A 24089-nucleotide genomic window follows, 5' to 3' on the forward strand; every position below is an offset into this window, starting at 1 on the left:
GTGAATCCACAAGCTTGTCCAATACAGTACTTTAATTTGAGCACTACAAAAAGGGATTGTTCTTCAAAATAAGAAGCAGCATACATGTACAGCTCTGTTGTTTCTAAACAAAGAGGAAATTATGGCTTTCAAGAAATATATTTCTAAATATATGCAAGGCAGGAATTCCTAACCATGAGGAGGATCACTGTTCTTAACATTCCAGGATAAACAAATCTTTATCATTACCAGAAACAATCATCCATTTCGCATCGATGACATTCCCTCTACCGTTTTTGTCATGGGATGTAAGCCAGAATAATGAGGTAATAGAAATACACAAGTACGCAAACATGAAGCACATGCAAACAAAACAAATACCCAATCTACATGATCTGCTCATGAAAATGAACAAGATATTTCAAATCACAAGTACATACATTCCTCATCTTCTTATTATATTTCGTCTGCCATGTTCTTTGCATATTCTACATCTCAATCTGTATCTATTTTCCTGGCCTTTGTAACAATGAACATTAAAAAAAATTTAGGCCATAACATAAAAGAACCATGTATGTTTCTGATGGAATTACATGGTTTCTTCTAACTTTCCATAGCAGTTGAAAGCTAATAATATTATTAAAAGAAATTAAACATTGGACCAAATTACTGATAGGATGAAGCGATCTTTTTTTCTTTCTGAAACAACGAAGAAAAAAGAGAAAAATATCCCCACAAATGAAATTTGACAATGATCTCACCACAGACAATGCTTAGCCTGAGATAATTACTGCCATATATGATATGACAGGTGGAGCATTACATTACCTCTGTAGGTCGGACAACTGGTTCTTCTCTGGTCAACGTACAACAACTGTTACTTGGGTAAGTAACCTGTGTAAAACTCCCCATAAAAACTGATGCTAGCTAGTTCATGGTCTGATTCTGTATGTCTCCACTTCTCCTTCTTTTGTCTCCAGCATTCTCCAGCACCTCACCTGGAGACTAATTCCTCTCAGGGTTATGTACAACACCTGGTACTTGGTAAGCAACATTTGTCAAACTCCCCATAAAAACTGCTACAATTTATTTTATAAAAGACCGCCTTTCATAACCTCATGCTGCCTCCAGTTCTCCCTCTTCGTCTCCAGCATTCTCCAACATCCTACCTGGAGAACGGAGCTCCTTGGAGCCAGCAGGACTTTTAGATGGTCACGATCCGATTTTTCTCCTGCTGGAACTTGCGGAGGGCTTCTTCCAGCCTGACGAGGACCCACTGGAGAAAGATAAAAGAAGTAAAAATTTAATGACGAATTTGATTCATGACATGGTCATGAAATGAGTTTCGTTTGTAATGATTACACTTTATGAAGTGATTACACACTATATGATATGAAACCATTCTCTTGACATTGAATGCAACTTTTTATTTTTTATTTATGACTTCATGTATCATTACCATAATTATGTAACATCACACAAACACAATATTTCCCATCAATTAAAGAATTCTCTTCTTCATCAATAATAATAATAATAGTCAGTTCTTGTATAGAGCATAACAAATTATGAATAACGTCTGTATGCGCTTCCAAAGGATTTGGATATTATTACCCTATTATTACAATATATATGATTATTCAGAGTTGCATTTTATTGCAACTATTCCTGCAACATGCCTCAGAGATCTTCATACCATCATGGGTATCAATATGTTACTATAAACGTACCTGACAAAGTTCTGCATTTTGACAAACAATCTCTCTCTTCTTCTGCTTCCCTTCATGCTGAAAATCAGAGGAAAAATATTAATTAATTAAAGTAAATAGGAATACTACACAACTTAATACATTATTACATTTTACTGGTTCCAATGCATAGAATGTAAATCCAAGAAGTCACATTCTTATCCAGAGCTTGTCTCTTTGTGTCTTCGTCTCCTTCTGGTTAAAGTTTTAAATGGTAAGCACTCTCATATTTTTAAACGCATCAACTAGGCATTTTACAAGGACTATCTGGTTTGAGATTAGGTGAATATCACACTGCAAATAACCATGATTAGTTGATATTGATTACAACCCTTTATGAGGCAGGTCCCATGATTTGATATGAAAAAAAAAATCCTTTTACACAATCGGGGAAAGATTTATCTGTTTTTGGTAAGCTTTCGCTTGAAATGTAACCATCTTCCAAGTGATTTTTCACTGACAAATTTGCTTTCAGCGAGCCAGATGCAATAACTTTAGTAGCTTATAAGAGTTGTCAGAGAAAACCATTTGACTATTTGTGTCATGAAATCCATCTTACAAAGAGATACGATTGATCCGATCAATCGCAACTATGGACGGCCAGCAACATCAACATGTATTATGCATGTTTGTTCAAAATATTTTCTAACTATGATGTATACTCATGCATTCATTGTTTTCTTGAAAATTCACTGTGCTTCTCTTTGTTTACAAAGGACATTGTGCAAATTTCCTATAGAAAAAATTATGAGTGATGGATTTCCATCGAGTTATGATTGATTGGATCAATCGTAACTCTTTGTAAGACGGGGCCCTGGTCAGACCCTGGTTGAAGATGACATAGTAGCTGATTGTGATTCTTGGATTCTAATCTCAATTGGCATGATGCTACTTTGGTTGAATGTGCCAAATATACTGTAATGTTACAATGAAAACAAATGAACACATGTCAGATAAAGTCACAATCTTAAGAGGAACCACTCAATACGCATGAATTTTGCTTTCCTGGAAACCCAGTAGCAAGGTAAATGTATGTCTTTCACCTGTTAGCTAGAAACATTTGGAAGCAAGTTTGCATATTAGTTGATATGACATCTAGCAATCGTCCAACAACCTCTTGCAAGCGTTCATGTTGCCAGGAAAAACCTTGGTTTATAATCTACACATAAACTTTGGAAATATTGAACTGGGCTCCGTAACACAAAGGTTTGCGATGAATTGCAAATATGAAAGAACCGCACTGATTGGTTCCTGGTCAGTATTTTAAACAGAGCGCGCATACAACAATGATCTTGATTGGTCAATGGTATTTAGCGATTGATTGCAAACCTTCGTGTTATGGAGCCCAGGGGCCTGTCTTACAAAGAGTTACGATTGATCCGATCAATCGCAACTATGGACGGCCAGCAACGTCAACATCTATTATGCATGTTTGTTCAAAACGCTATATAAATGCGGAATATTATTATCAAATATTTTCTAGCTAAGATGCATTCATTGTTTTCTTGAAAATTCACTGCACTCTTCTTTGCATACAAAGGACATTGTGCAAATTTTTCGGAGAAATAAATTATGACACTGATGGATTTCCATAGAGTTATGATTGATCAGATCAATCGTAACTCTTTGTAAGACGGAGCCCAGGTGTTTTTAATAATCATCAGTTACAAAAGAATATTGGTGACTTACCACAGCAGTAAAGACGATTTTATTGCCATCTTTCTTTGGAAAGGTGAGAATGGTCTTGAACCGGTCTCCTTGTTCCAGGTCCCAACCTCCAGACCAACGGCATTTCTCTAGGACCAAGACCCGCCTAGATAATAAACCATGATAATACAAAGTGTCCAGTAATAATGATACGTAATCATTACAATGCAACTTGAAGAACATACAGATCCACAAGGCAAGGTGCTCAAGGTGCCGTCATCCCATGGTGCATAAGCATTTCAAGTATGTAATGAATGAATATTCCTGAAAGGTACCCATATATTTCACTATGTAGATTGATATCTTGCCGAAGGAAATTAGTAGCATGGCTGAGGTTTGGAATCTATGACCCCCCCTTCCAATTGAAAGGTGAGAGTGCGATGACAATGCCATCAGAAATAAGGGCTGGGGAAAACTGTAACTTTTATGTTTCATATGGAGGTTACTTCACATAGAAGTAGCTTGTGTGTAAATACTTGAAGCCTTTTTCTGAATGTGTCCATTTTCTTTAAACTTGCACATTGGCTGTACACAATAATTGAAAAACATTAATTATCCTTATAATTGACATGTTGTTTGGAAAGTGCACATACTTCATACCTTTTGATTGACCTGAACTTCCCACTTTTTGTTACACAGATGCAGGGCATGTCCTTTCCGAAAATCACTTTTGAAAAGATTCTAAGTGTACGTATTGAAAATAAAATTTCAATTTATATGTTCTACACTGTAAGCCTTTAAGAAGGGCTTTTGAGCTCATTGGCCCGTATTCTGAAGTCAGGTTTAACTTAGACCATGGTCTAACTCTGTGCTAAAATTATGGGAAGCCATAAGTGTCAAAATTTTTATTAAGTTGTATGTTTCTTATGTTTACTGTGCTCTTTCTTGATTCATCGATGGTGAAGACAATCATCTATTTATACTTCCTAGACAATTATGAATGATTTGAGAGCCAAATGAGCTGAAATATGATATCTCTACCGTTAGTGATTTATGTAACAATTGGCTATCAATACTTAAACCTCAACTTTAAATCTGAGTTTAAGATAAACCCGACTTCAGAATACGGGCAAAAGTAGGCAGTTTGTGGAGGGGATAGCCAGAGAAGTAATGGAAGAAGAGGTGGAGAGTAGGAGGGCTGGTTAGATGATGGAGAATGCAGCACTGAATCACGCAGACGGGAGGGCATTGGAAGTGTGATGACCGAGAGAATGTGAATTGAATACAGCCACCCCTATTCCATATAGGAGCAAAACCAGATAAGGTACCTTGTCAAGAGCTTGTGCGCCGTCTTTAAGCAGGCATCCCGCTATAAAAAGGCACCATGCGTCTTTTCTCAGGGTTCCCAGCTTTTCAAGAAAACAAATTTCCCTGATTTTTCCCAGATTGATAATTATTTAAACCCATTCCCAGTTTCGCATGTTTTCTAAGTTGTTGCAGTGAATTCCAATGCATTTTTCAGTATAAAAACAATAATGTAAAACTAATTAGTACCACCATAACCAGTCATTCAATGGATGTTGTTTGATATGCAACAAAATATAACAGAGTCTGACTGACTACCATGCTTTCAACTTTTTGGCCAATAAAAAATTCCTGATTTTTCCCTCATTTGAGGCATTTTTCCCTGATTTGAGGTATTTTTTTCAAATTCCCTGATTTTTCCCTGACTGGAAAAGTAAAATGATTTTCCCTGATGGGCTGGGAACCCTGTTTCTTAACGGCTTTCCTGCATTCCTCATTGTTTTGTTTTGAAGTGTGAGAATTGGTAATAAAAAGCCGGTTGCAGGATTCCTGCATGAAAGACACGACTCGAACTATTGACAAGGTACCCGAGTCTGGACCACACTAACCTTGTTGTGATGAGGACCACATCCGGAGTACTGTCCGATGACACAGTGGCATATGCATAGTAGATATCAGTGTTGTAGATTTCCTTGCGTCTGATGTTGTGTAAGATGCTGTTACCGACAGCCTTGTATGGGGAGTATGGAGTCAGGCCCTTGGGGGATGAGAGAGTTTTAAAAAAGAGAGAAAATGTGAGTAGCGATGGCGGTGCAGTCATAAAAAATTAGCTTGTGGGCAATTCCATAATGCAATGAACCTTTAATATAAATCTGACCCCTGTTCTTCTCCATGTGACTTTACTTCATGAACTGCTCTGAGCATAATTTGAGAGACTTACAACCACTCATATGAACAAGAAAACTAAGAAAAATTACTTCAGGAAGGTCTGACACAAAGGTGGTCAGATGCATAGACTTTATTCAATTGCCCTGGTGTCAATTTAGTAAACTGGTTTATTACTGATTCAATTTTACATGTTTCTATATAACTGCTAGATTCAAGGTTCACTCAAGCAAGGAATGTACACTGTTAGAAATTCTGGGTAGTCTGAAAAATAAGTCTTAAGAAAGTGTTTGTTGTCAGTTGACCTCCACAACTTTTCAAGATAATTATATTCTCTAAAACTTGAAATTTAAGATTAAATTACCATTTGAGGTTATAACAAAAAAGTAAACACACTGTCTTGGGACTTCATTTGAGCTATGAGCTGGGTGTTCACTTGAAGAATCCTCCGACAGAAACCAGAATTTGGGCATTGTGGCATGCGTCTGTAATCCAAGCTACATGTATGTGGGGAAGTTACAAATTGATGCAGAGGTTCAATCCCCGGTCATATCTTTCGGATATTGAAGTTAAAGGTTGGTCCAAGACATAAATAATTATATCTGGCCGATACATGTCTGTAAAAACTGAATCACACACATACACACACCAAGCAGACTGGATAGAAAGAAGTAAAAATATTTCAACATCAAATCTTACCTGTTTTGGGTTGATGAACCTTGGTATCCTGAGACGACCTACGACCTGCTCTCCAGCCTCTGCTGCCCTCTCTACACCTTCCAGGACCAAGGTGATTGCATCAATGGTTCCTCCGAGGGGCTTTACGATGAGACCCATCAATCCTTTACCGATTCCCTTGAAGAATCCTTTGATACCCTCCTCATGGGCACCGTGGATGGGGGATGTTACAACCCCTGATAGCCCCAAGACTATCCCCTAGGATTTAAGAACAATTAACAAAATGGAATTGACTGAAGAATCCCTTCAAAGGCCCCATAGATGGGGGACGGTTACCAACCCTAGGATTTAAACATAATCAACGAAATGAAATCAAATGAAGAATCCCTTGATACCCTTCTCATGGACACCGTGGATAGCGGATGTTACCACCCCTGATAGACCCAAGACTATCCCCTAGGATTGAAGAACAATTGATAACGTAGAATTAAGTGAAAGATCCATTTAAATTCTCTTCATGGGCCCCATAGATGGGGGACGGTACCACCCCTGATAGACCCAGGACTATCCCCTAGGATTTAAGAACAATTAACAAAATAGATTTGATTGAAAGATCCATTGATACTCTCTTCAACGGCCCCATAGATGGGGGAGGCTACAGCCCCTGATAGACAGATGACTACCCGAATAAGGAGTTAAACATAATCAACAAAGTAAAATTGATTGAAGAATCCCTTCAAAGGCCCCATAAATGGGGGACGATACCACCCCTGATAGATACAAGAAACACAATCAACAAAATGGAAAGAATTGTAGAACCCCTTCATGTGCCCCATGGATAGGGGACCTTACAACCCCTGATAGCCCCAAGACTATCCCCTAGGATTGAAGAACAATTAACAAAATGAAATTGATTGAAGAATCCCTTCAAAGGCCCCATAGATGGGGGAAGTTACCACCCTGATAGACCAAAGACTATCCCATAGGATTTAAACAGAATTGACTGTCTCCTAGAAAGTTTTGTAATCTCTTTGATTTGTTAAACGTAGGGCTGCATAACTGTCAACTTGAATATTTACTTTTCAGGGGAAATGGAAGTGTACAGATAAAAGTTCATACCATGACAAAACCCTGGCCAGCATTGAGAAGCTGGAATGGAAAGCTGTCTGGATGTCTCCTCATACGTCTCTCTCGATTCTAAACAGAAACAAACAGAAATACTGTTTAATAACAAGAAAAGGGTCTGTATTAATTTCCTAGCCACAACATTACTTTTAAAGGAGAATGAAACTCTTGGAGCAAGTTAGCTTTTGTGAAAGCAGAAAAATCAAAGAATAAGATCAACAAAAGTTTTAGTAAAATAGGACTAGCAATAGAAGAGTTATGAGCATTTGAATGTCGAGATCACTAATGCTATGGAGATCCTCCCATAGGCAATGCGACCAAGATCTATGATGTCACAGATGAACAACTCTCCCCTTTTGGACACTGAAAATATACCCCAAAACATCTCTTTTTGCTCTTTCTAATCATATGACAAACGATTCATCAATGATATAATGTTGTGAAACCTCTGTACTTGTCCTCTCATAAAGAGAACACCTCACCTTGTGATAGACTCTATAAAAGTGAGAATATAAGTGAAATAAGTACTAAAGTAATGAGGGAGTTGTACGTGTGTGACATCACAGATCTTGGTCGCATTGCCAATGGGAGGATCTACATGGCATTAGTGATCTCAATATTCAAATGCTCATAACTTTCTTATTATTCATTCAATCTTCCTCAAACTTTCAACAATATGTTTCTTTGATTTTTCTCTTTGATATGGATTCAGCTGGTTTCAAGGGTTTCATTCTCCTTTAACCAACTTCATGTACTAGTAGCTTCCGGGCTCCATTTCACAAAGACCTACAATTATGGTAACTTTGCCATTATGGTAATTACCATCAAAACCTTGATTTTGATTGGTTGTTGATCCATGTTGCCATGGTAATTTCCACAAATTAAGTCCTTTATTAAAAAAAGGGCTATGGAAACTGCAGCAAATTGCAAATTGTGTAAATAGTAGATTGCAAGTATCTAGCTTGAAAATGATATTGTTTATGGAATTTCAACTTTCTCTCAAATGTGAACAGGGCAAAATTTACATCAGGTACATGCAAAAATACTTCTTTTTTTTTATAAGACTTCATTGCAATCCAATTCTATTCTACATGTAGTTCTATTTGATTTCCCAATAAAGAAAAAGATGTGTCTTTGATACTGACCCTCTGGAAATCCTCATCAAAGGAGAGAACAGAGAGGGCCTTGCCCAAGGTTCCTGACACACCACCAAATGCTTCTGCTACCCCACCTATAAGAGACATCAATACAAATGATAAGGATGTTCTACATGTTATACAAGTTACAAAGGGGTTCAAAGATTATGCTGTTAATGAATTTTAAATTCACTATCTAATTTCAGAATTGTTAAATTACAATTAAATTACTAATTAAATTAAAATAAATTAAATTACTAAACAAGTGGAATGCCTCTGGCCGTCTCACCTGCATCACGCGATTCAATATAGCAGCAGTGCTGATTTTGAAAACTACTATAACTCGCACAAGATGTTCAGTGATACTTGGTTACTCTTATTTCCACGTTTTATGAACTAGACCAATACACTTATAGAGATATGATGGCAATTCAACAAATACCCCCAACGTGGCCAAAGTTCTTTGACCTTACATGACCTTTGACCTTGATCATGTGACCTGAAACTCGCACAGGATGTTCAGTGATACTTGATTACTATTATGTCCAAGTTTTATGAACTAGACCAACACACTTTCAAATTTATGGCTGTAATTCAACAAATACCCCATTTGGCCAAAGTTCATTGACCCTAAATGACCTTTGACCTTGATCATGTGACCTGAAACTTGCACAGGATGTTCAGTAATACTTGATTACTATTATGTCCAAGTTTCATGAATCAGATCCATAAACTTTCAAAGTTATGATGGTAATTCAACATATACCCCCAATTCGGCCAAAGTTCATTGACCCTAAATGACCTTTGACCTTGGTCATGTGACGTGAAACTCATGCAGGATGTTCAGTGATACTTGATTAACCTTATGTATAAGTTTCATGAACTAGGTCCATATATTTTCTAAGTTATGATGACATTTCAAAAACTTAACCTTAGGTTAAGATTTTGATGTTGATTCCCCCAACATGGTCTAAGTTCATTGACCCTAAATGACCTTTGACCTTGGTCATGTGACATGAAACTCAGGCAGGATGTTCAGTAATACTTGATTAACCTTATGGCCAAGTTTCATGAACTAGGTCCATATACTTTCTAAGTTATGCTGTCATTTCAAAAACTTAACCTCAGGTTAAGATTTGGTGTTGACGCCGCCGCCGCCGTCGCCGGAAAAGCGGCGCCTATAGTCTCACTCTGCTATGCAGGTGAGACAAAAACTTGTTAAACAATCTGGGGGGTGTATCAAAAAGACTTAAGTATGACTTCAGAGTCACACTTACATGTAAATGCCCAGTTGGATGCGTTATAAAAGGCATGACCGCATTGGTCGGATTTTGCCAAGAGGATGCGCACTACTGTGTAATAATCAATAAGATTGCATGTTGTATAACATATACGCATCGGCATTTAAGTGCAACAATAAGTCATACTTAAATCTTAGTGAAACATCCCCCCCCCCCTGGTATCAGGATGGTTTCAAAATTGCTCATCGCAATACCTCTGAACATAAAGACGGGGAACTCAAAGTGCATACAGAAAGCCACATAAAAATAGTTATAAGAAGAGAATACATGACTTTCTTTGCCAAAATACATAGTTTACAGACACAAAAACACAAAATGGAGTAGCAGTAAGAGTGTGAGGGAGAGCATGAGGGGTGGAGGTGGAGAGGGGGTGAGTGGGGAAGAAGTTGAGGATGGGGAAAAGAAACAGCGAGACAAGAAATGGGGAGGAAGAAAAGATATGAATAACCTTTTGAAGATGATAGTATGTTACCTATTGTGTGTCCAAGTAGACTCTGTACACCCTTGGCAAGACCCTCAGCAAACTCTCCTGGACCCTGGATCAATCCCTAATGAGAAAGAACAAGCACCAAAAAAAAAATGTGAACGTGCCTTTATGTTCTTCATAAATCTGTGACAATGTATACAAAGGCATTCGCATACAACCTTTGAATTTCTGCAATACTGTTATTTTCATCAGAATATCCTTCATAAAAAAAAAAATATCTTTTCATTCAAGGTTCAATTCGCAATGATCAAATCATTATCAACATTATCACTATGACCATCAGGACCACCACTATGATCAAAATCACTATCATCATCAACATCATCATCATTGTCATCATTATCATCGTCGTCATCATCATCATCGTCATCATCATCATCATCATCATCATCATTATCATCACCATCATCATCATCATCATCATCACCATCATCATCATCATCACCATAATCATCATCATCACCATCATCATCATCATTACCATCACAATCATCGTCATTATCATTGTAATAATCATCATCAATTATTATCATCTTTACTAACATCATTACCATCATCAACACCACCACCACCATACATGTACATGTACTATCATCATCATCATCATCATCAACATCATCATCCAAACTCTCTTCTTTATTTTTCTTGTGCGCCTTGGAATAGAATTTCTAGGTAGACAACACTTATTATTATTTATTATCACCACCATCACCACCATTCTTACCAGATACGGTTCATAGAAGAGATCACTGATGCCCTCCTTGACGTCTCTATACAGCCCATAGGGATTCCCGAGTACATCTAAGCCTAGGATGAACACGTAGGCTTGTTTTATTCCCTGTGAGATGTAATGAGCTTGAACCTCTGACGTCAGCTGCGCCGTCGTCAAGAGGGCATTCCTCCTCTCAAAATAACCCAGCCTGAAAAAAAATTACAAGAGAATGTGAGAATGAGGTGTTGTGGCTCAGTGGATAAGTCTCCGGACACTGAACCACAAGGTCCGGGGTTCAAATCCCACCGCTGCACTCGTGTTCTTCGGCAAGGCATCACTTGCCACTCTCCACCCAGGTGTAGTAAATGGGTAGTCGGTAGGAAGGAATTCCTTGAATGCTCGAACATCCGATCAAGATAGCCGTGCTAAAGCCGGGGTAGTAGTATGCAGCCTTAGAAACAATTGTATCAAGCAATATATAAATGTTGCATATCATTATTACTATTATTAGAGAACTAATATAAATCCAAATAGCAGAATTATGACAAGACTTGTAAGAAATTGGGAGAGGGGTTGCTGCAAACTTTGCACTATATATTTATGAACATCTCAAAATAAACAGTCACATGATCTTTCCTGATCACTTACTTGAGTTCTACTTCAGTGACCTCTGTAAGTGTGGATCCTATGCTCTCCAGTAGGACACGCCCGAGATCTCGTTGAAAGGATGGAGGCTTCTCATTGGTTATGTGTGGTTCCCCGCTCAGTGAGAGACTCACAATGAACTGAGGGGTAGAAAATATGATGTGTTTTAGACTATGGCTGATGTGAAGCCATGTTTAAGTTTTGATCAGGAGGGGGGGGGGGGGGTGACACAAAGCATGGCGATTGAATGTACAGTTTATTTGTTTGATTGATCGCACACATTGAACAATGTTAATAATAAAAAAATCAGTCCTGTGATCAATCACTAAGCTTTGTAATACAGGACCCAGGAGGAAAGTGTTAATCAAGCCGCTTAACCTGGTCAAACACTAAATGTCACAAAAGTGATACGAATCCCATTACTGAAACTCATCCCCAAAGAACGATACCCATATCTCACAAATTCAACATTATTTTGATGCCATCATGGAAATCATCAAATTATTAATCAATTGCTTACTCGAACCGAGGGAACTGAGTGGTCCCTGTGCAAAAACATTTGAGAATAGCCAAATCAAGGGTTGACATAAAACTTTATGGGTGGTATTCTGATAATTAAACCTCTGTTTAAACTTTGTCCACACTTCTATGGAATGCTGGGCTTCATAATATTTCTTCTATTTTCATGGAAATTATAATGTATCAATTAATTGATTAAAATCCATATTATTTTCATATTTTCTTATCATTCCCATTTCACAACTCAATTAACTTTTGACAACTTTTTTGCAGCAGTCTAAAAATAATTTCAACAGGTGAATGAGTTGACAGGTGGCATTCCATAAAAGTGTGGTCTAAGTTAACCCGGGTTTAACTAAACCATGGCTATCAGAATACCACTCTATGTGTATCATCTTTGCACAAACTAGTGGTACTGTACATGTGTCAATGAAATGATTCAGATGTAGTCATCAGGGCCTTATAAAACAGGTTTGCAATAGGTTGCATATGAGAGAATATTTCTCATTGGTTCCTGCTCATTGCTTTGAACGAAATAAGTATGCAACAGTGGTCTTGATTGGCCTTCATTAGTTAGCGATCAAATGCACATGGGAGATGATGATGCTGATGGTGGTGAGCTCTTCATGAAGTGTCATATCCGCGATCTCCACTCCGTTGACAAAAAAATCTCCCAGCCAATTAAATGCAAAGGTTTCAATCGCAATTGTGAGCAAAATTTACAAACAATCCCTTTAAATTAAATGCTTCTTAAATTGATAATTGTTAATACCTTGAGTGGAGAGAGATGGAAGAATTCAAAGAAGATAGGGTTAGCAGTACTGCTTGATATGGTCTTGGAGGTTTCCTTCAGGGAGCTCTGGATGTAGTTCAGATCGGCACGTAATGATAGCACCTACAGAAAAAAAATATATTAAATAAAATGCACACTAGTATAGTCTTAAAGTTCTGTCTTCCTTTTTATTTCTTTTTTAAATTTCCCTTCTGTCTTATTATTATTATTTTTTTTCTTCCTCTGTTTCATATTTGTTTCTTCGATCATACAAGATACAGGAAATATCATAGAATTATTGCTTCCAATGGCTTTCAGACAATACACATAAAATACAAGAGAAAGAAAATGAAATAAATCTTGACAATAAAAAACAATGTACATGAACATAAGCAAATAATTGTCTGAAAATGTTTGTATTCTCCTCCAGATTCATTACTAACACAACTGTCTGTCATACTTCCTTCATTTCTTTCCATACCATAATACATTTATATAATACTGAAGAGAATATAATTGAGTAACTCAATTATATTCTCTTCAGTATTTACATGCCTCATTGGCATGAACAATAATGAACCCATGCGCAAAAAGAAAATATTAAATGGGAATATGTAAAAACAACTTCTCATCTTTGACGTAGGAAACTTGAAATGAATATTTCATATTTTAAAGTATTAATGCAGATATGAAACATCAGCTCAACAAAGATTTTGTCTGACACAAATAAAGAACCCTACTGTGCAAAGAAATGTTTTTAATACATCACACACCTCATCTTGTTCCTCTTGTAAGTTTGAGAAGACATCTAATACAGACAGGACGAAACCATTGTCAACCTTCAAGCTAGCCTCCTGAACCAATACTTTGAAATACCTAAAATAGAAATTCAATAAGCAGTGATTCTTTGTATAAATAAAGCTTTAGATTAAACAATGGGGTGATAGCTATTCTGATGCACAACAGTTTGTCAGACTTGATGCAGATCTACATGTTGGGTTTGAAGGAAGCTTTGAATGGTTAGCCAAAAAAAAGGTGATGTGCTATACATGTACCCATCACAATCTCTCCATAACTGCGTATAACACAACATATTTGATCACAAATGTACATGTACTTATTGCGCAATAATTTTTAGTTCCTATGCAAATGCAAATAATTAATTTGTATATTCTGTTTATTTTGTGGGTTGCCTCAATTCCCATCCCATACAAAGGAAGGAAATTTAGATAACCGTACATATTTTCCAGAACTAAGAGCTGGGTCCCGTAACACAAAGGTTAGTGATTAATCGTATGCTTGATTTCTACGATTGATTGTACATTGTAGCCGATGGAATCAATTGTAGAAAAATGTTCTACGATTTGCTAAGCTTTGTGTAACGGGCCCCTGTCTTACTTTCAATAAAATGTCCTTTGTTCCTCTGTTCAGACAATACCGAACAAAAAGAGTGGTAAAAGACTGGTAAGGTACATGTATTACTTCTCAGACTTACTTGATAGTATCTGCACCATACTCTGGCATCTGTCTCCTGAGAATTGACACCTCAACAAATGGACGGGGACCAGTCTTCTTTAGGACATCCTTGGGAAGGGCATTCACATGTAATACATTGGGGAAGTACGCATCAAACAATTGGTTGTCAATCTAGAAATAAAATGGATATAAGAAAGTTATTGGCATTTTAACTTGTTTGTAAAGGGGTTAAAAGACATTACAAAAAAAATCATTATTTCATTCAAGGTTCTAATCGTAATGATCAAATCATTATCAACACTATCACTATGACCATCAGGACCACCACTATGATCGAAATCATTATCATCACCAACATCATCATCATCATCACAAACATCAATATGGCACCACCAGCATCCCATCACCATCATAATCACCATCACCACCACCATCACCACTACCAACACCACCATCACCAACACCAAAACACCAACCTGTATCTTCTGTATCTTTAGATGCAATCCTTGATGATGATCTGATTTCCTGAAGTGTAGCCACAATCCTGGGTTATGGATTCTCCTCAAAGATCCTTGAACAGGCTTTGCAATGGTTTGTGCTCTCAGATCCGCCTTTATGGAGATGAAAAAAGTACAAAAACATGTCATAAAGAAACAACTACACCAAAGAAGTAAATTGAGAAATATAACGTCTTCCTTAGAATTTAAAACAGTGTCTCACAAGATATATTTGAATAATATTATAGCACTAATATCACTTAATTATGAATATATCCACACATCATCATTATCATGACCACCGCCACCACAGACCACCATCAAAACCACCATCACTTTTATCATCATCACCATTATCATCGTCGTCATCATCATCCTCCTCCTCATCATCACCATCACCATCACCATCATCATCACCATCATCATCATCATCACCATCATCATCATCATATTCCTCCTCCTCATCATTATCAACATCATCACCACCACTACCACCACCATCGTCAATGCCATTATCCTAATTATTCTAATCACCACCACCATCATCATCCCCACCCCAACTTCAACCAACAACATTTTCATACGGTATTTAGTTCAGTATCATCATAGCTATCATCAACTGGTTTTGCATTCTCTCAAACAGTATTCACTCAGTATAAGCAATGAAAAGAAAGCAAAAAAGATGAACCATGAATGCTTCTATCAAGATCTTACCTGTATCGTCCCATCGTCATCAATGATGACCTCTTGTCCGTGCTTCCAGGCATTCTCCAAAACCCCTGTCAGCTCCATCCCCAGTGCCTTCCACCTGTTAGCCTTAGACTCCACCTCCCAGCGGGCCGGGGAGCTGAACAGACTCAGATAGGCTACTTCCTCATAAGCAGCATTGACCAGTGACACGCCCATGCCTTGGAGAGAGGCTAGGAATTCCAGGGTTGCAGGCTCTGATACTTGGGCCTGTGGAGAGGAGAGAGATGAAATAAAAATATAATTTGACTTTAAAACGAAATAGGATAAAGGATAGGAAAGAGGTATAATTTCTTTACTTGGGTTAATCATGTTCGGTGATTTCAATTCCAAAGGTAAAGTTAATAATCGCACAGTGCACTTATACATGCTTTGTCTTTTTGTGCCATACTAATCTCTACCAATCAATGAATGCAGTAGAACAATATCACTATCAGTTTCATCACATCATCACCAGGTGCAAAATCGTTGTCATCACCACCATCTCATCTTGTTGTCGTCATCACCATCATCTCATCTTCCTGTCATCATCATAACCATAATCATTGTCATCATCATTATCACCATCATCACCACCATCATCATCATCAGCATCATTGCCATCATCATGACCATTATCCTAACCATCACCATTATTGCCGCCATCATCACTATCATAATTATGTCCATCACCATCATCACCACCACCACCAACCACCACCACCACCACCATCATCATCAACATCATCATCATCATCATCACCATCATCACCATCATCATCATCATCATCAACATCATCATCATCACCACCACCACCATCACCACCATTATCATCATCATCATTACCACCATTGTCATCATCATCATCATCATCTTCACCACTACCACCACCACTGCTATCCCCATAATCACTTCCATAAACTTATCACAAAGCAATCATCAGCACAGCATCATCATCAATTACCTGAGCTGCTGCCCTGGCTATTCTTGAGCTCTGTGTATAGACCAGTACCCTCTGCAGCCCATCCATGTAAGATACCCAGTAGATGGTTGTTCTTTGTTTCTTGTTCATCAACGGATGCTCCAGGAGACCATCGGGTTCTGTTACTTCTTCTGAATATAAAATAATCAATTAATAACAATCAGGAAGGTTCCTTGCATAGCACCATTTCCATAAGATATGACACTTCCAGTATTCCTTAATATTCATCCTGGCTTGTTTTACCACAGCAGTCAATTTGGCACCCTAGCGATTCAAGGATCTAATTTTAACCATGTTCTGATTTACTTAATCTGTGTGTAGACTGACATATAGCTGCTGGAGTGATTTTACATCCCCCAAATGTTCAAATCCATGAAAAAAAAACACTACAACTGTTATGACGCTCTACCCAATGGGCTAGTCTTCCCTTATGGTTTGCAGGATTCATCCATTCATTTGAAACACTGCTTATCATAATCTACTCATCTGTAATACTTCTTATTTGAAGAATTCTTGTCAAATCAAACTTGGATTAAATACTGACTCATTGTCTATTCCTTTGATTAACCCACCTGTATTTATTTATCAAGATAGACCTACAGCACATGCTAAAATGATCAATTACCAAACAAATTTACCATCAAATCTGCATCTTCAATGGCACTTAAAATGAATGGGATTTGATCTCATAAGACTGTGTTATTATCCTTACCATCATCAGTGCTATAAACACTTGCATCATCGCCTTCAACATAGAGCCCATCACCGGGTAGAGTGCTTCGATTAACACTCTCTGAACTAACTGTCACCTTGCCCCAACCATCCTGTAGAAAAAAAATACAGAATAGATAGATTTACTTATAAGGGGAAATAACAGACACTGAACTAGAAAGGGTTAATGCCTGAATGTGAGAACAAATTCCACGAGACACGTGTGCAATACAAAATACTACAATAGCCAAACCATTAATGTGTGCTTGCATTGTTCTTGAGAGGTTGTTGCTAACATGTATCTAAGTGAATGAGGCATAAAAACAGATGAAACTACAATACTTTTTAAAGCAAAATATAATGAAATCATATTTGTATTGGTTTTCAGTAACTGTGATTATTACCTTGACAACAAGGCAAATTAAAACTCTTCTTATTCACATTATCAAATTGTCACATAATGATGAAACAAGATTTGACAAAAGTTAAAGTTAAGATACTGAAGAACTGTTTCTATTGCTGAATGAGTAGTTCTTATTGTTACCTGGTCGATGAGGCATTCAAAGCTCTTCTTGTTCCTATTATACAGGTTCCACATGAGTATTCTTTCTGCAGTCGGATCATCCCATGTATACAGCAGACTACGGTGTGGACGAACTAAGTGACGCCCTCCGTTGTTTCTGCAAAAAAGAGGGGAAAATTCCTTGATGTTCTCTCTCTTCCATTCACTTACTCATTAAAATTTTGTTGAACATTGTATGTTTCTTATGTTTACTCTGTTCTTTCCCCATGCTTCAATAGTAAAGAAAACTATAATTTTGGTTATTATTCCAAAACAGTTGTGAAATAACTGAATGAGCACCAAATGTGTTGACAAATCGAACCTCTTCTATTCAAGATTTGTGTCGCAAGTTGCTATCTTTCGTCAATACACAACAGAGTTTAAATCAGTTGGAATTAAACTGGAGTTAAAAAACACTGACCCTTCTATTTAAACACACCTTACTAAATTACTCTCTTCAATGATGATGAGGTACAGCGTTTTTAGAGTGCCATTTATCTGTACAAAATTCAAATTATCACAATCCAAGCTATACCAACCCTCACCCTTCCCAACAGAGGGAGATGACTTACTTTTGATTTATCCTAAGGTTGACGTCATCACACAGGTTATCTAACCGGACTGGTGAATGTCCTGAGGTATATGGTAGGAATGTGATAGTAGTAGGTTCTTGAACACCTCCTTCGACTTGAACTGTTACACCAGTCTGAAAAGAGAAATGATATGAGACTGGTGAATGTCCAGTTGCAACTCACCTCATGCTCTTACAGTTTACTACAAGTGCATCTCAGAAGGTTACTGGCAACAATTTCCAAATCTTGCTGTTTTAAACTCATGATTGCAACTAACCTATATGTAAACAAATCAAAACTATGTAACTCACCCCTCTTTCCATTCTCAGGACAGTGGTACAGGGTGTGTCTATCAGGAAAGGTCGTGAGCTCAGGTTGTCCGGGGTCGTTGACCTCCGCAGGATGAGCTTCATGGACTCAGAGCCGGGCCAGAATGGAAGCACCTAATATTTACAACAAAATGGAACTTTTGTAAAGCTATCGCAAAAGTTTTTGACCAAGGCTTGTAACCCTAAGCCACTGACTGCCACTTTATGCCATTCCCTTGCCCTCACCCGTCTCAAAAAAACCCTTCCAAATCCCTGATCCTCCTTCTGTTCTTCTCCCCTTTCTCTCTCCCTGCCCATCTGCTCCTCCTCTGAAACCTAAAATGTAACACTTGTCTTCAATGTAAAGGTTCAGTATTGACTCAAATGTGCATTGACCCCATCCCGTGCCTTGGAGTTCTCCTCGTCAAACTTGATATGGATCTTTTCTATTCCAACACAACCAACACAATACTCCCAACCACCCATCCTCCAAATCCACTCCTTCCCTTTTCCATCCCTCAACCCCCCTTTCAACTCCTTGATATACGATCAATGACACTATTCATAACTCTGTGGGATCAGTGTTGACCCACACCCCAGCTTTGACCCTATCATCTGAGTAGGAACGCTCCGAGTCAGACTTGGTATGTCTTTTTTACTGACATAATCACCACCATTATCCCATTATTCAGACGTTCTTTCCCTATTCCACGCCCCAACCTTTTTAACTCCCTTTTACCCTATCATCCATTCATACTTTTGAGGGTTTAATATTGACCCAGAACCCAACTTTGGCCCCGCAAGTGCGTATGAAAGTTCCTGGTCAGACTTATTGTGGAAGTCCATCCTTTTGACCTCCCTTCCAACCCATTCATTCATTGACCCAGTTCATACCTCTGTGGGTTTAATGTTGACCCAGACCCCGGATTTTACCCCATTCTCTGCGTAGGAAAGCTCCCGATCAGAGTTATTGTGGAAGTCCACCCTTTTGACCCCCCTTAAAACCCCTTTCATTAAATGACCCAGTTCATACATGTACCTCTATGGGTTTAATATTGACCCAGAACCCAGCTTTGACCCCATTCTCTGCGTAGGAAAGCTCCCAGTCAGAGTTATTGTGGAAGTCCACCCTTTTGACCTCCCTTCAAAACCCCTTTCATTCATTGACCCAGTTCATACCTCTGTAGGTTTAATGTTGACCCAGACCCCGGCTTTGACCCCATCCTCTGCGTAGGAAAGCTCCTGGTCAGACTTGTTGTGTACAAGGAAGTATGGTGTGAGGGTGACTAGCTTGGTGAACGGAAGGTGTGACATACGGATGTCCAGCCAAAACTACGACACATACAGGAGAGAAAAAAATAAACGCATCGTTTACAGCCACTCATAGTGTATTTCATACACAAATGATTTCATCAGGGGCCCGTTTCAGAAGACTTTGTAACTACCACAGAAATATTCATGTTTTCCTGGGTGCTGAGCTATGGTAGTTACCATAGTCTTAATGATACAGTACTTACCATTTTCTTTCTCTCTTCCCTATCTACATGTATCTCTATCCCCCTACAGCTTCTCCCTCTTTCCATACTCATTTTCACAAATCTCTGTAGATTAAGCCCCTTTCACAATTGGTGGTGCGACTGCTTACAACCGCTGCGATTGTGTGCAACATACATGTATATTGTGACTAAATGATAGCAAACGATCACAAGAGCGATTGTGAAAGCCCCTTTAGTGACGCACTTTTAACAACTTTGCACACAAAGTGCATCTGCTGCAATCAAGTTCAGTGTCTTTTTCCGTTTCAGTACAGAGAAAACAATTAGGAAAGCAGGATTCCAGCCAATGGAAAGGCACTGGCCTCATTTTTGTTGCCCCAAAAATATGAGTCTTCATCATTTTACAACCAATTAGCATATTGCATTATATTAAGAGCGGGATCTTTCTCTTTAATCACTTGTTCTAGGTAAAATGTCATGATAGTAATTTTAATGCAACAAACGTTTTTGATTATTATAATTTTTTTATGTAATAGCTAATCTTCCAATGGCCTGCAATATGAAATGATAAGCCATTTTTTCTTGTTATTTTACCCAATAGATGATACACCTTTTTTTTCCTATTACTTTTCATGAATTGGGGCACAGTGTATGACTTATATACTGATTCTATAATTTTGCATAAATCATCTTTTATTAAAATGCAGGAAGAATCACCATCAGGATCCAACACAACATGGTAATTATCTATGAAGACCACTACACAGCAGTGACAGCACCCAATGATTAACAGCAACACACAAAGAAGTCCCTGGTTGTCCTACCCCATGCCCAAACTCTGCCAGACCTTATTTTCCTATCCCTCAGTAACAACATGGAATGCACTTCAAAAAATCCCCCTTGATGTCACTTAATTGGAGGCCTTCCACTCAGAAAAAAAATACTTTAATCTTTTAAATTTCAAATGCAACAACAATCAAACCCTTCAAATGAGCTACTTAGGGGGTGTTGCAAGACAATATTTGCAATCAATTGCAAATTTCTGTTGCAGATTACAATTGATATACATGTATCAATTGCAACTTTAGCCAGATTTGTTTTTATTTCATGTTGCAACAAGCAGATCAGAAATCAAGTCCGTATTTTCAATTAATTGCCAGACTTATTTTTCATTCAGGGACACAGAATTGGCTTGCAGTTGATTCCAAGATTCTTGCAACACTCCATTAGTTCTTTGGCACTACATCCTTACTTACGGATCCTGTCGTGTATCATAGAAGTAAAAGAAAATAGTATGTATATTCATGAAATAAAGGTTGCTATATTGTACCATCATACATGTATACTTGGATGTGGTTTAGGACATTGTGTTGCCAAAAAATATGTGAAACTTCTTAAGAAATAGGCTCTTTGCAGATCCTAATTTGTGTAAATGAAATTATAACATACAAGATTACAGTAATTTCACTATTAGAATTTAACGTGTTCTAATTACAAAATTTAAAATAATTTGTTTTATTAATTATCATATCTCTATTTGAATATGCGCCAAATAAAAAGTAAACAATTTATTCTTTTTTATTGTAATATCCATTTACACTGCCTTGATAGGGAGAAAAATTATTCACTGTACTTATTTATTTGTGTACATGCACGTGATATTAGTGAATTATCCAAGATTATTTGTTTATTATTTACCTGATAGGTTCTTTCATGATCTTCATCCTTACACGTCACGACCCCTGAACTCCCTACTGTATCCAATGAGAAGGAGGCTGACCAGATGGAATCAAACACTCTCAGCTTGGCCTGAAATGAAAAAAAAGAAAGAAAGAAAATGTGATCATCACAATCACCAGCACCATCCTTGGATAAAACATCTTTATAGGTCCAAATTCGTCACATGATTATCAGATTCATAAGGGCAGTTTCTTTCAGGCCACAACCCACGTTGCGAATTCATGTATCCTTTCTTGTATTGCTACAGTGTATTTGTGTTGTAATATATCAACTGTTTTATTGTCTGAACTTTTGACTACAGTAATACTGTCATGTATTTTTTTTACTGCCAAGTTAAATAAAATTTTGAATGTTCCTATGAAACAATTACAAGCGAGTGGAGGATAAGGATGTATGCTGGTAATTTCTTAAGACCAGGAGGCCGTTTCATAAAGCTGTTCGTAAGTTAAGAGCGACTTTAAGAACGACTGGTGATCCTTTCTTACGCGCTAAACCATCGCCTATGGTGTATACCATTTACCAAAAGAAAGGATCACCAGTCGTTCTTAAAGTCGTTCTTATCTTACGAACAGCTTTATGAAACACCCACCAGGGCAATTCAACATCTCTACAGTGCATGTACCGTAAGCGTCGAGTTATTGATGATATCGTGATGTACATGTACTGATCTTGTGTACCGTATCCTACAAGAACGGTAGTGCTGTGGGTGTGTAACTGTGAGGCGAGTGTGTAAGTGGCCAATAATGTCGGAACCTTTCTTTCTTGCTATCATTTGTTTTGATCAAGAACAGCAGATTTTCATATTATCTCTTTTGATACTTTGATCTCTAATTTTCATTTCTTGGTACCTCAAATATGCATGTAAATGTGAGAAGGATTTAGAAAGAGAGAGTGATGACATTCTATTGTGATAAGAGGGGTCCAAAGTTGGGGGTGCGGTTTATAGTCTGTTACATCATCCATTATTGATGCCTTTGGTGTTACATGTATATCAATCAAAGGAGGAAGAGTTACATGTAACTCAAATCCCATGGATATGTAAAGAGGGTTTTATTCCCTTCCAATACTTTTGATTTTCCATTGTTGTTTTCTTTAGTATCTTTCCCTCCGTCATCTACATGTACAAATAACTGATATGAGATTACTGAGTTGCCCTGCTAAAAACACTTAAGCAATTGACTCTTGAAAGATGAAAAATGAACCATTTCCTTCATATTGAATAAGCAGACCCTGAATGTTAACAGGTAATTTGACAAAAATGCATGGAAAATTGAATAAAAAACCAATTTTACATTGTTTTGTTGGTCTCAAAACCATATCATTCAAGAAAAATAATTATTAAACCATATTGTGCAGGAGCTTAGTAGGAAAGTAGTCAGGTATTTATTTACCAAACTGTACTTTGCTTGGACTTGTGCCAAACATACAGAATAAAGCTCATTTCTATCAAATGGATTTGAAAGCTCACCTTTTTCCTCTTAGAGTTTGAGAATGTAAAGAGAACTGGATCACTTAAAGAGTGTGTGCTGAAGATCTTTCTTGATCGAGAGGCCTGTATAGAGAAAACATGAAAAAGGCAAAATAATGTTTACAAGTATAATGTAGGTAGGAAAGTAACATAGCCCGAGACCAAAAAAAAACTAATTCATACATTCAACATTCTTTTGCATACCGATCACTACAAACAATTTCGTATCACAATACCAGGTAACATTACTAAACCATTCTTTTTTGACAATGTACTTTGTATATAATGCTCAGCAAAATGAGCAGAGATATTCCTTGTGGAAAAATCCACAGATTTATCTCATATTCATAAACTACAATCATACTTGTTTTATATTTCCCCAGAGAAGAGATATATCAAGTCCGAATGATTTTTTTTACATATTGAAAGGAAATTCAAATAAGTATGATATAAAGATATCATGCTATGAAGAATGGGGATTTACCAAGTTTAGCAACTGAATTAAGGGAACAACAACAGATTATTTGGAGAATGCATTGGAATAATCAACTCTCCTTTTTCCTAGTTTCCTTGTTTTAAACCCCGGACCCAAATGCAAGTATACATGTAGA

At 37.5% G+C, this 24089-nt stretch overlaps 1 protein-coding gene across 3 annotated transcripts in view; it reads right to left on the reverse strand.

The window, feature by feature from the left end:
- Nucleotides 1–97: 97 nt before the first annotated feature.
- LOC129259520 (intermembrane lipid transfer protein VPS13A-like) overlaps nucleotides 98–24089 on the reverse strand; it is a 120828-nt gene continuing 96836 nt past the window's right edge. For all 3 annotated transcript variants that reach the window (XM_064098415.1, XM_064098414.1, XM_064098413.1), the window contains 23 exons: nucleotides 23479–23562; nucleotides 21969–22079; nucleotides 19954–20106; nucleotides 18778–18909; nucleotides 18467–18600; nucleotides 17877–18012; nucleotides 17334–17445; nucleotides 16604–16752; nucleotides 15627–15869; nucleotides 14892–15026; nucleotides 14435–14586; nucleotides 13713–13815; nucleotides 12940–13062; nucleotides 11652–11788; nucleotides 11016–11211; nucleotides 10277–10352; nucleotides 8513–8598; nucleotides 7362–7439; nucleotides 6264–6500; nucleotides 5288–5436; nucleotides 3417–3540; nucleotides 1710–1766; nucleotides 98–1255 (listed from right to left, as the gene is read on the reverse strand). In XM_064098415.1, coding sequence (XP_063954485.1) covers nucleotides 1184–1255; nucleotides 1710–1766; nucleotides 3417–3540; nucleotides 5288–5436; nucleotides 6264–6500; nucleotides 7362–7439; nucleotides 8513–8598; nucleotides 10277–10352; nucleotides 11016–11211; nucleotides 11652–11788; nucleotides 12940–13062; nucleotides 13713–13815; nucleotides 14435–14586; nucleotides 14892–15026; nucleotides 15627–15869; nucleotides 16604–16752; nucleotides 17334–17445; nucleotides 17877–18012; nucleotides 18467–18600; nucleotides 18778–18909; nucleotides 19954–20106; nucleotides 21969–22079; nucleotides 23479–23562 — 2979 coding nt within the window. In that variant the 3' untranslated portion in view covers nucleotides 98–1183. The remainder of the gene's footprint in view (nucleotides 1256–1709; nucleotides 1767–3416; nucleotides 3541–5287; nucleotides 5437–6263; nucleotides 6501–7361; nucleotides 7440–8512; nucleotides 8599–10276; nucleotides 10353–11015; nucleotides 11212–11651; nucleotides 11789–12939; nucleotides 13063–13712; nucleotides 13816–14434; nucleotides 14587–14891; nucleotides 15027–15626; nucleotides 15870–16603; nucleotides 16753–17333; nucleotides 17446–17876; nucleotides 18013–18466; nucleotides 18601–18777; nucleotides 18910–19953; nucleotides 20107–21968; nucleotides 22080–23478; nucleotides 23563–24089) is intronic.

Source organism: Lytechinus pictus, chromosome 4 (assembly GCF_037042905.1).
Source record: "Lytechinus pictus isolate F3 Inbred chromosome 4, Lp3.0, whole genome shotgun sequence".
NCBI lineage: Eukaryota > Metazoa > Echinodermata > Echinoidea > Temnopleuroida > Toxopneustidae > Lytechinus > Lytechinus pictus.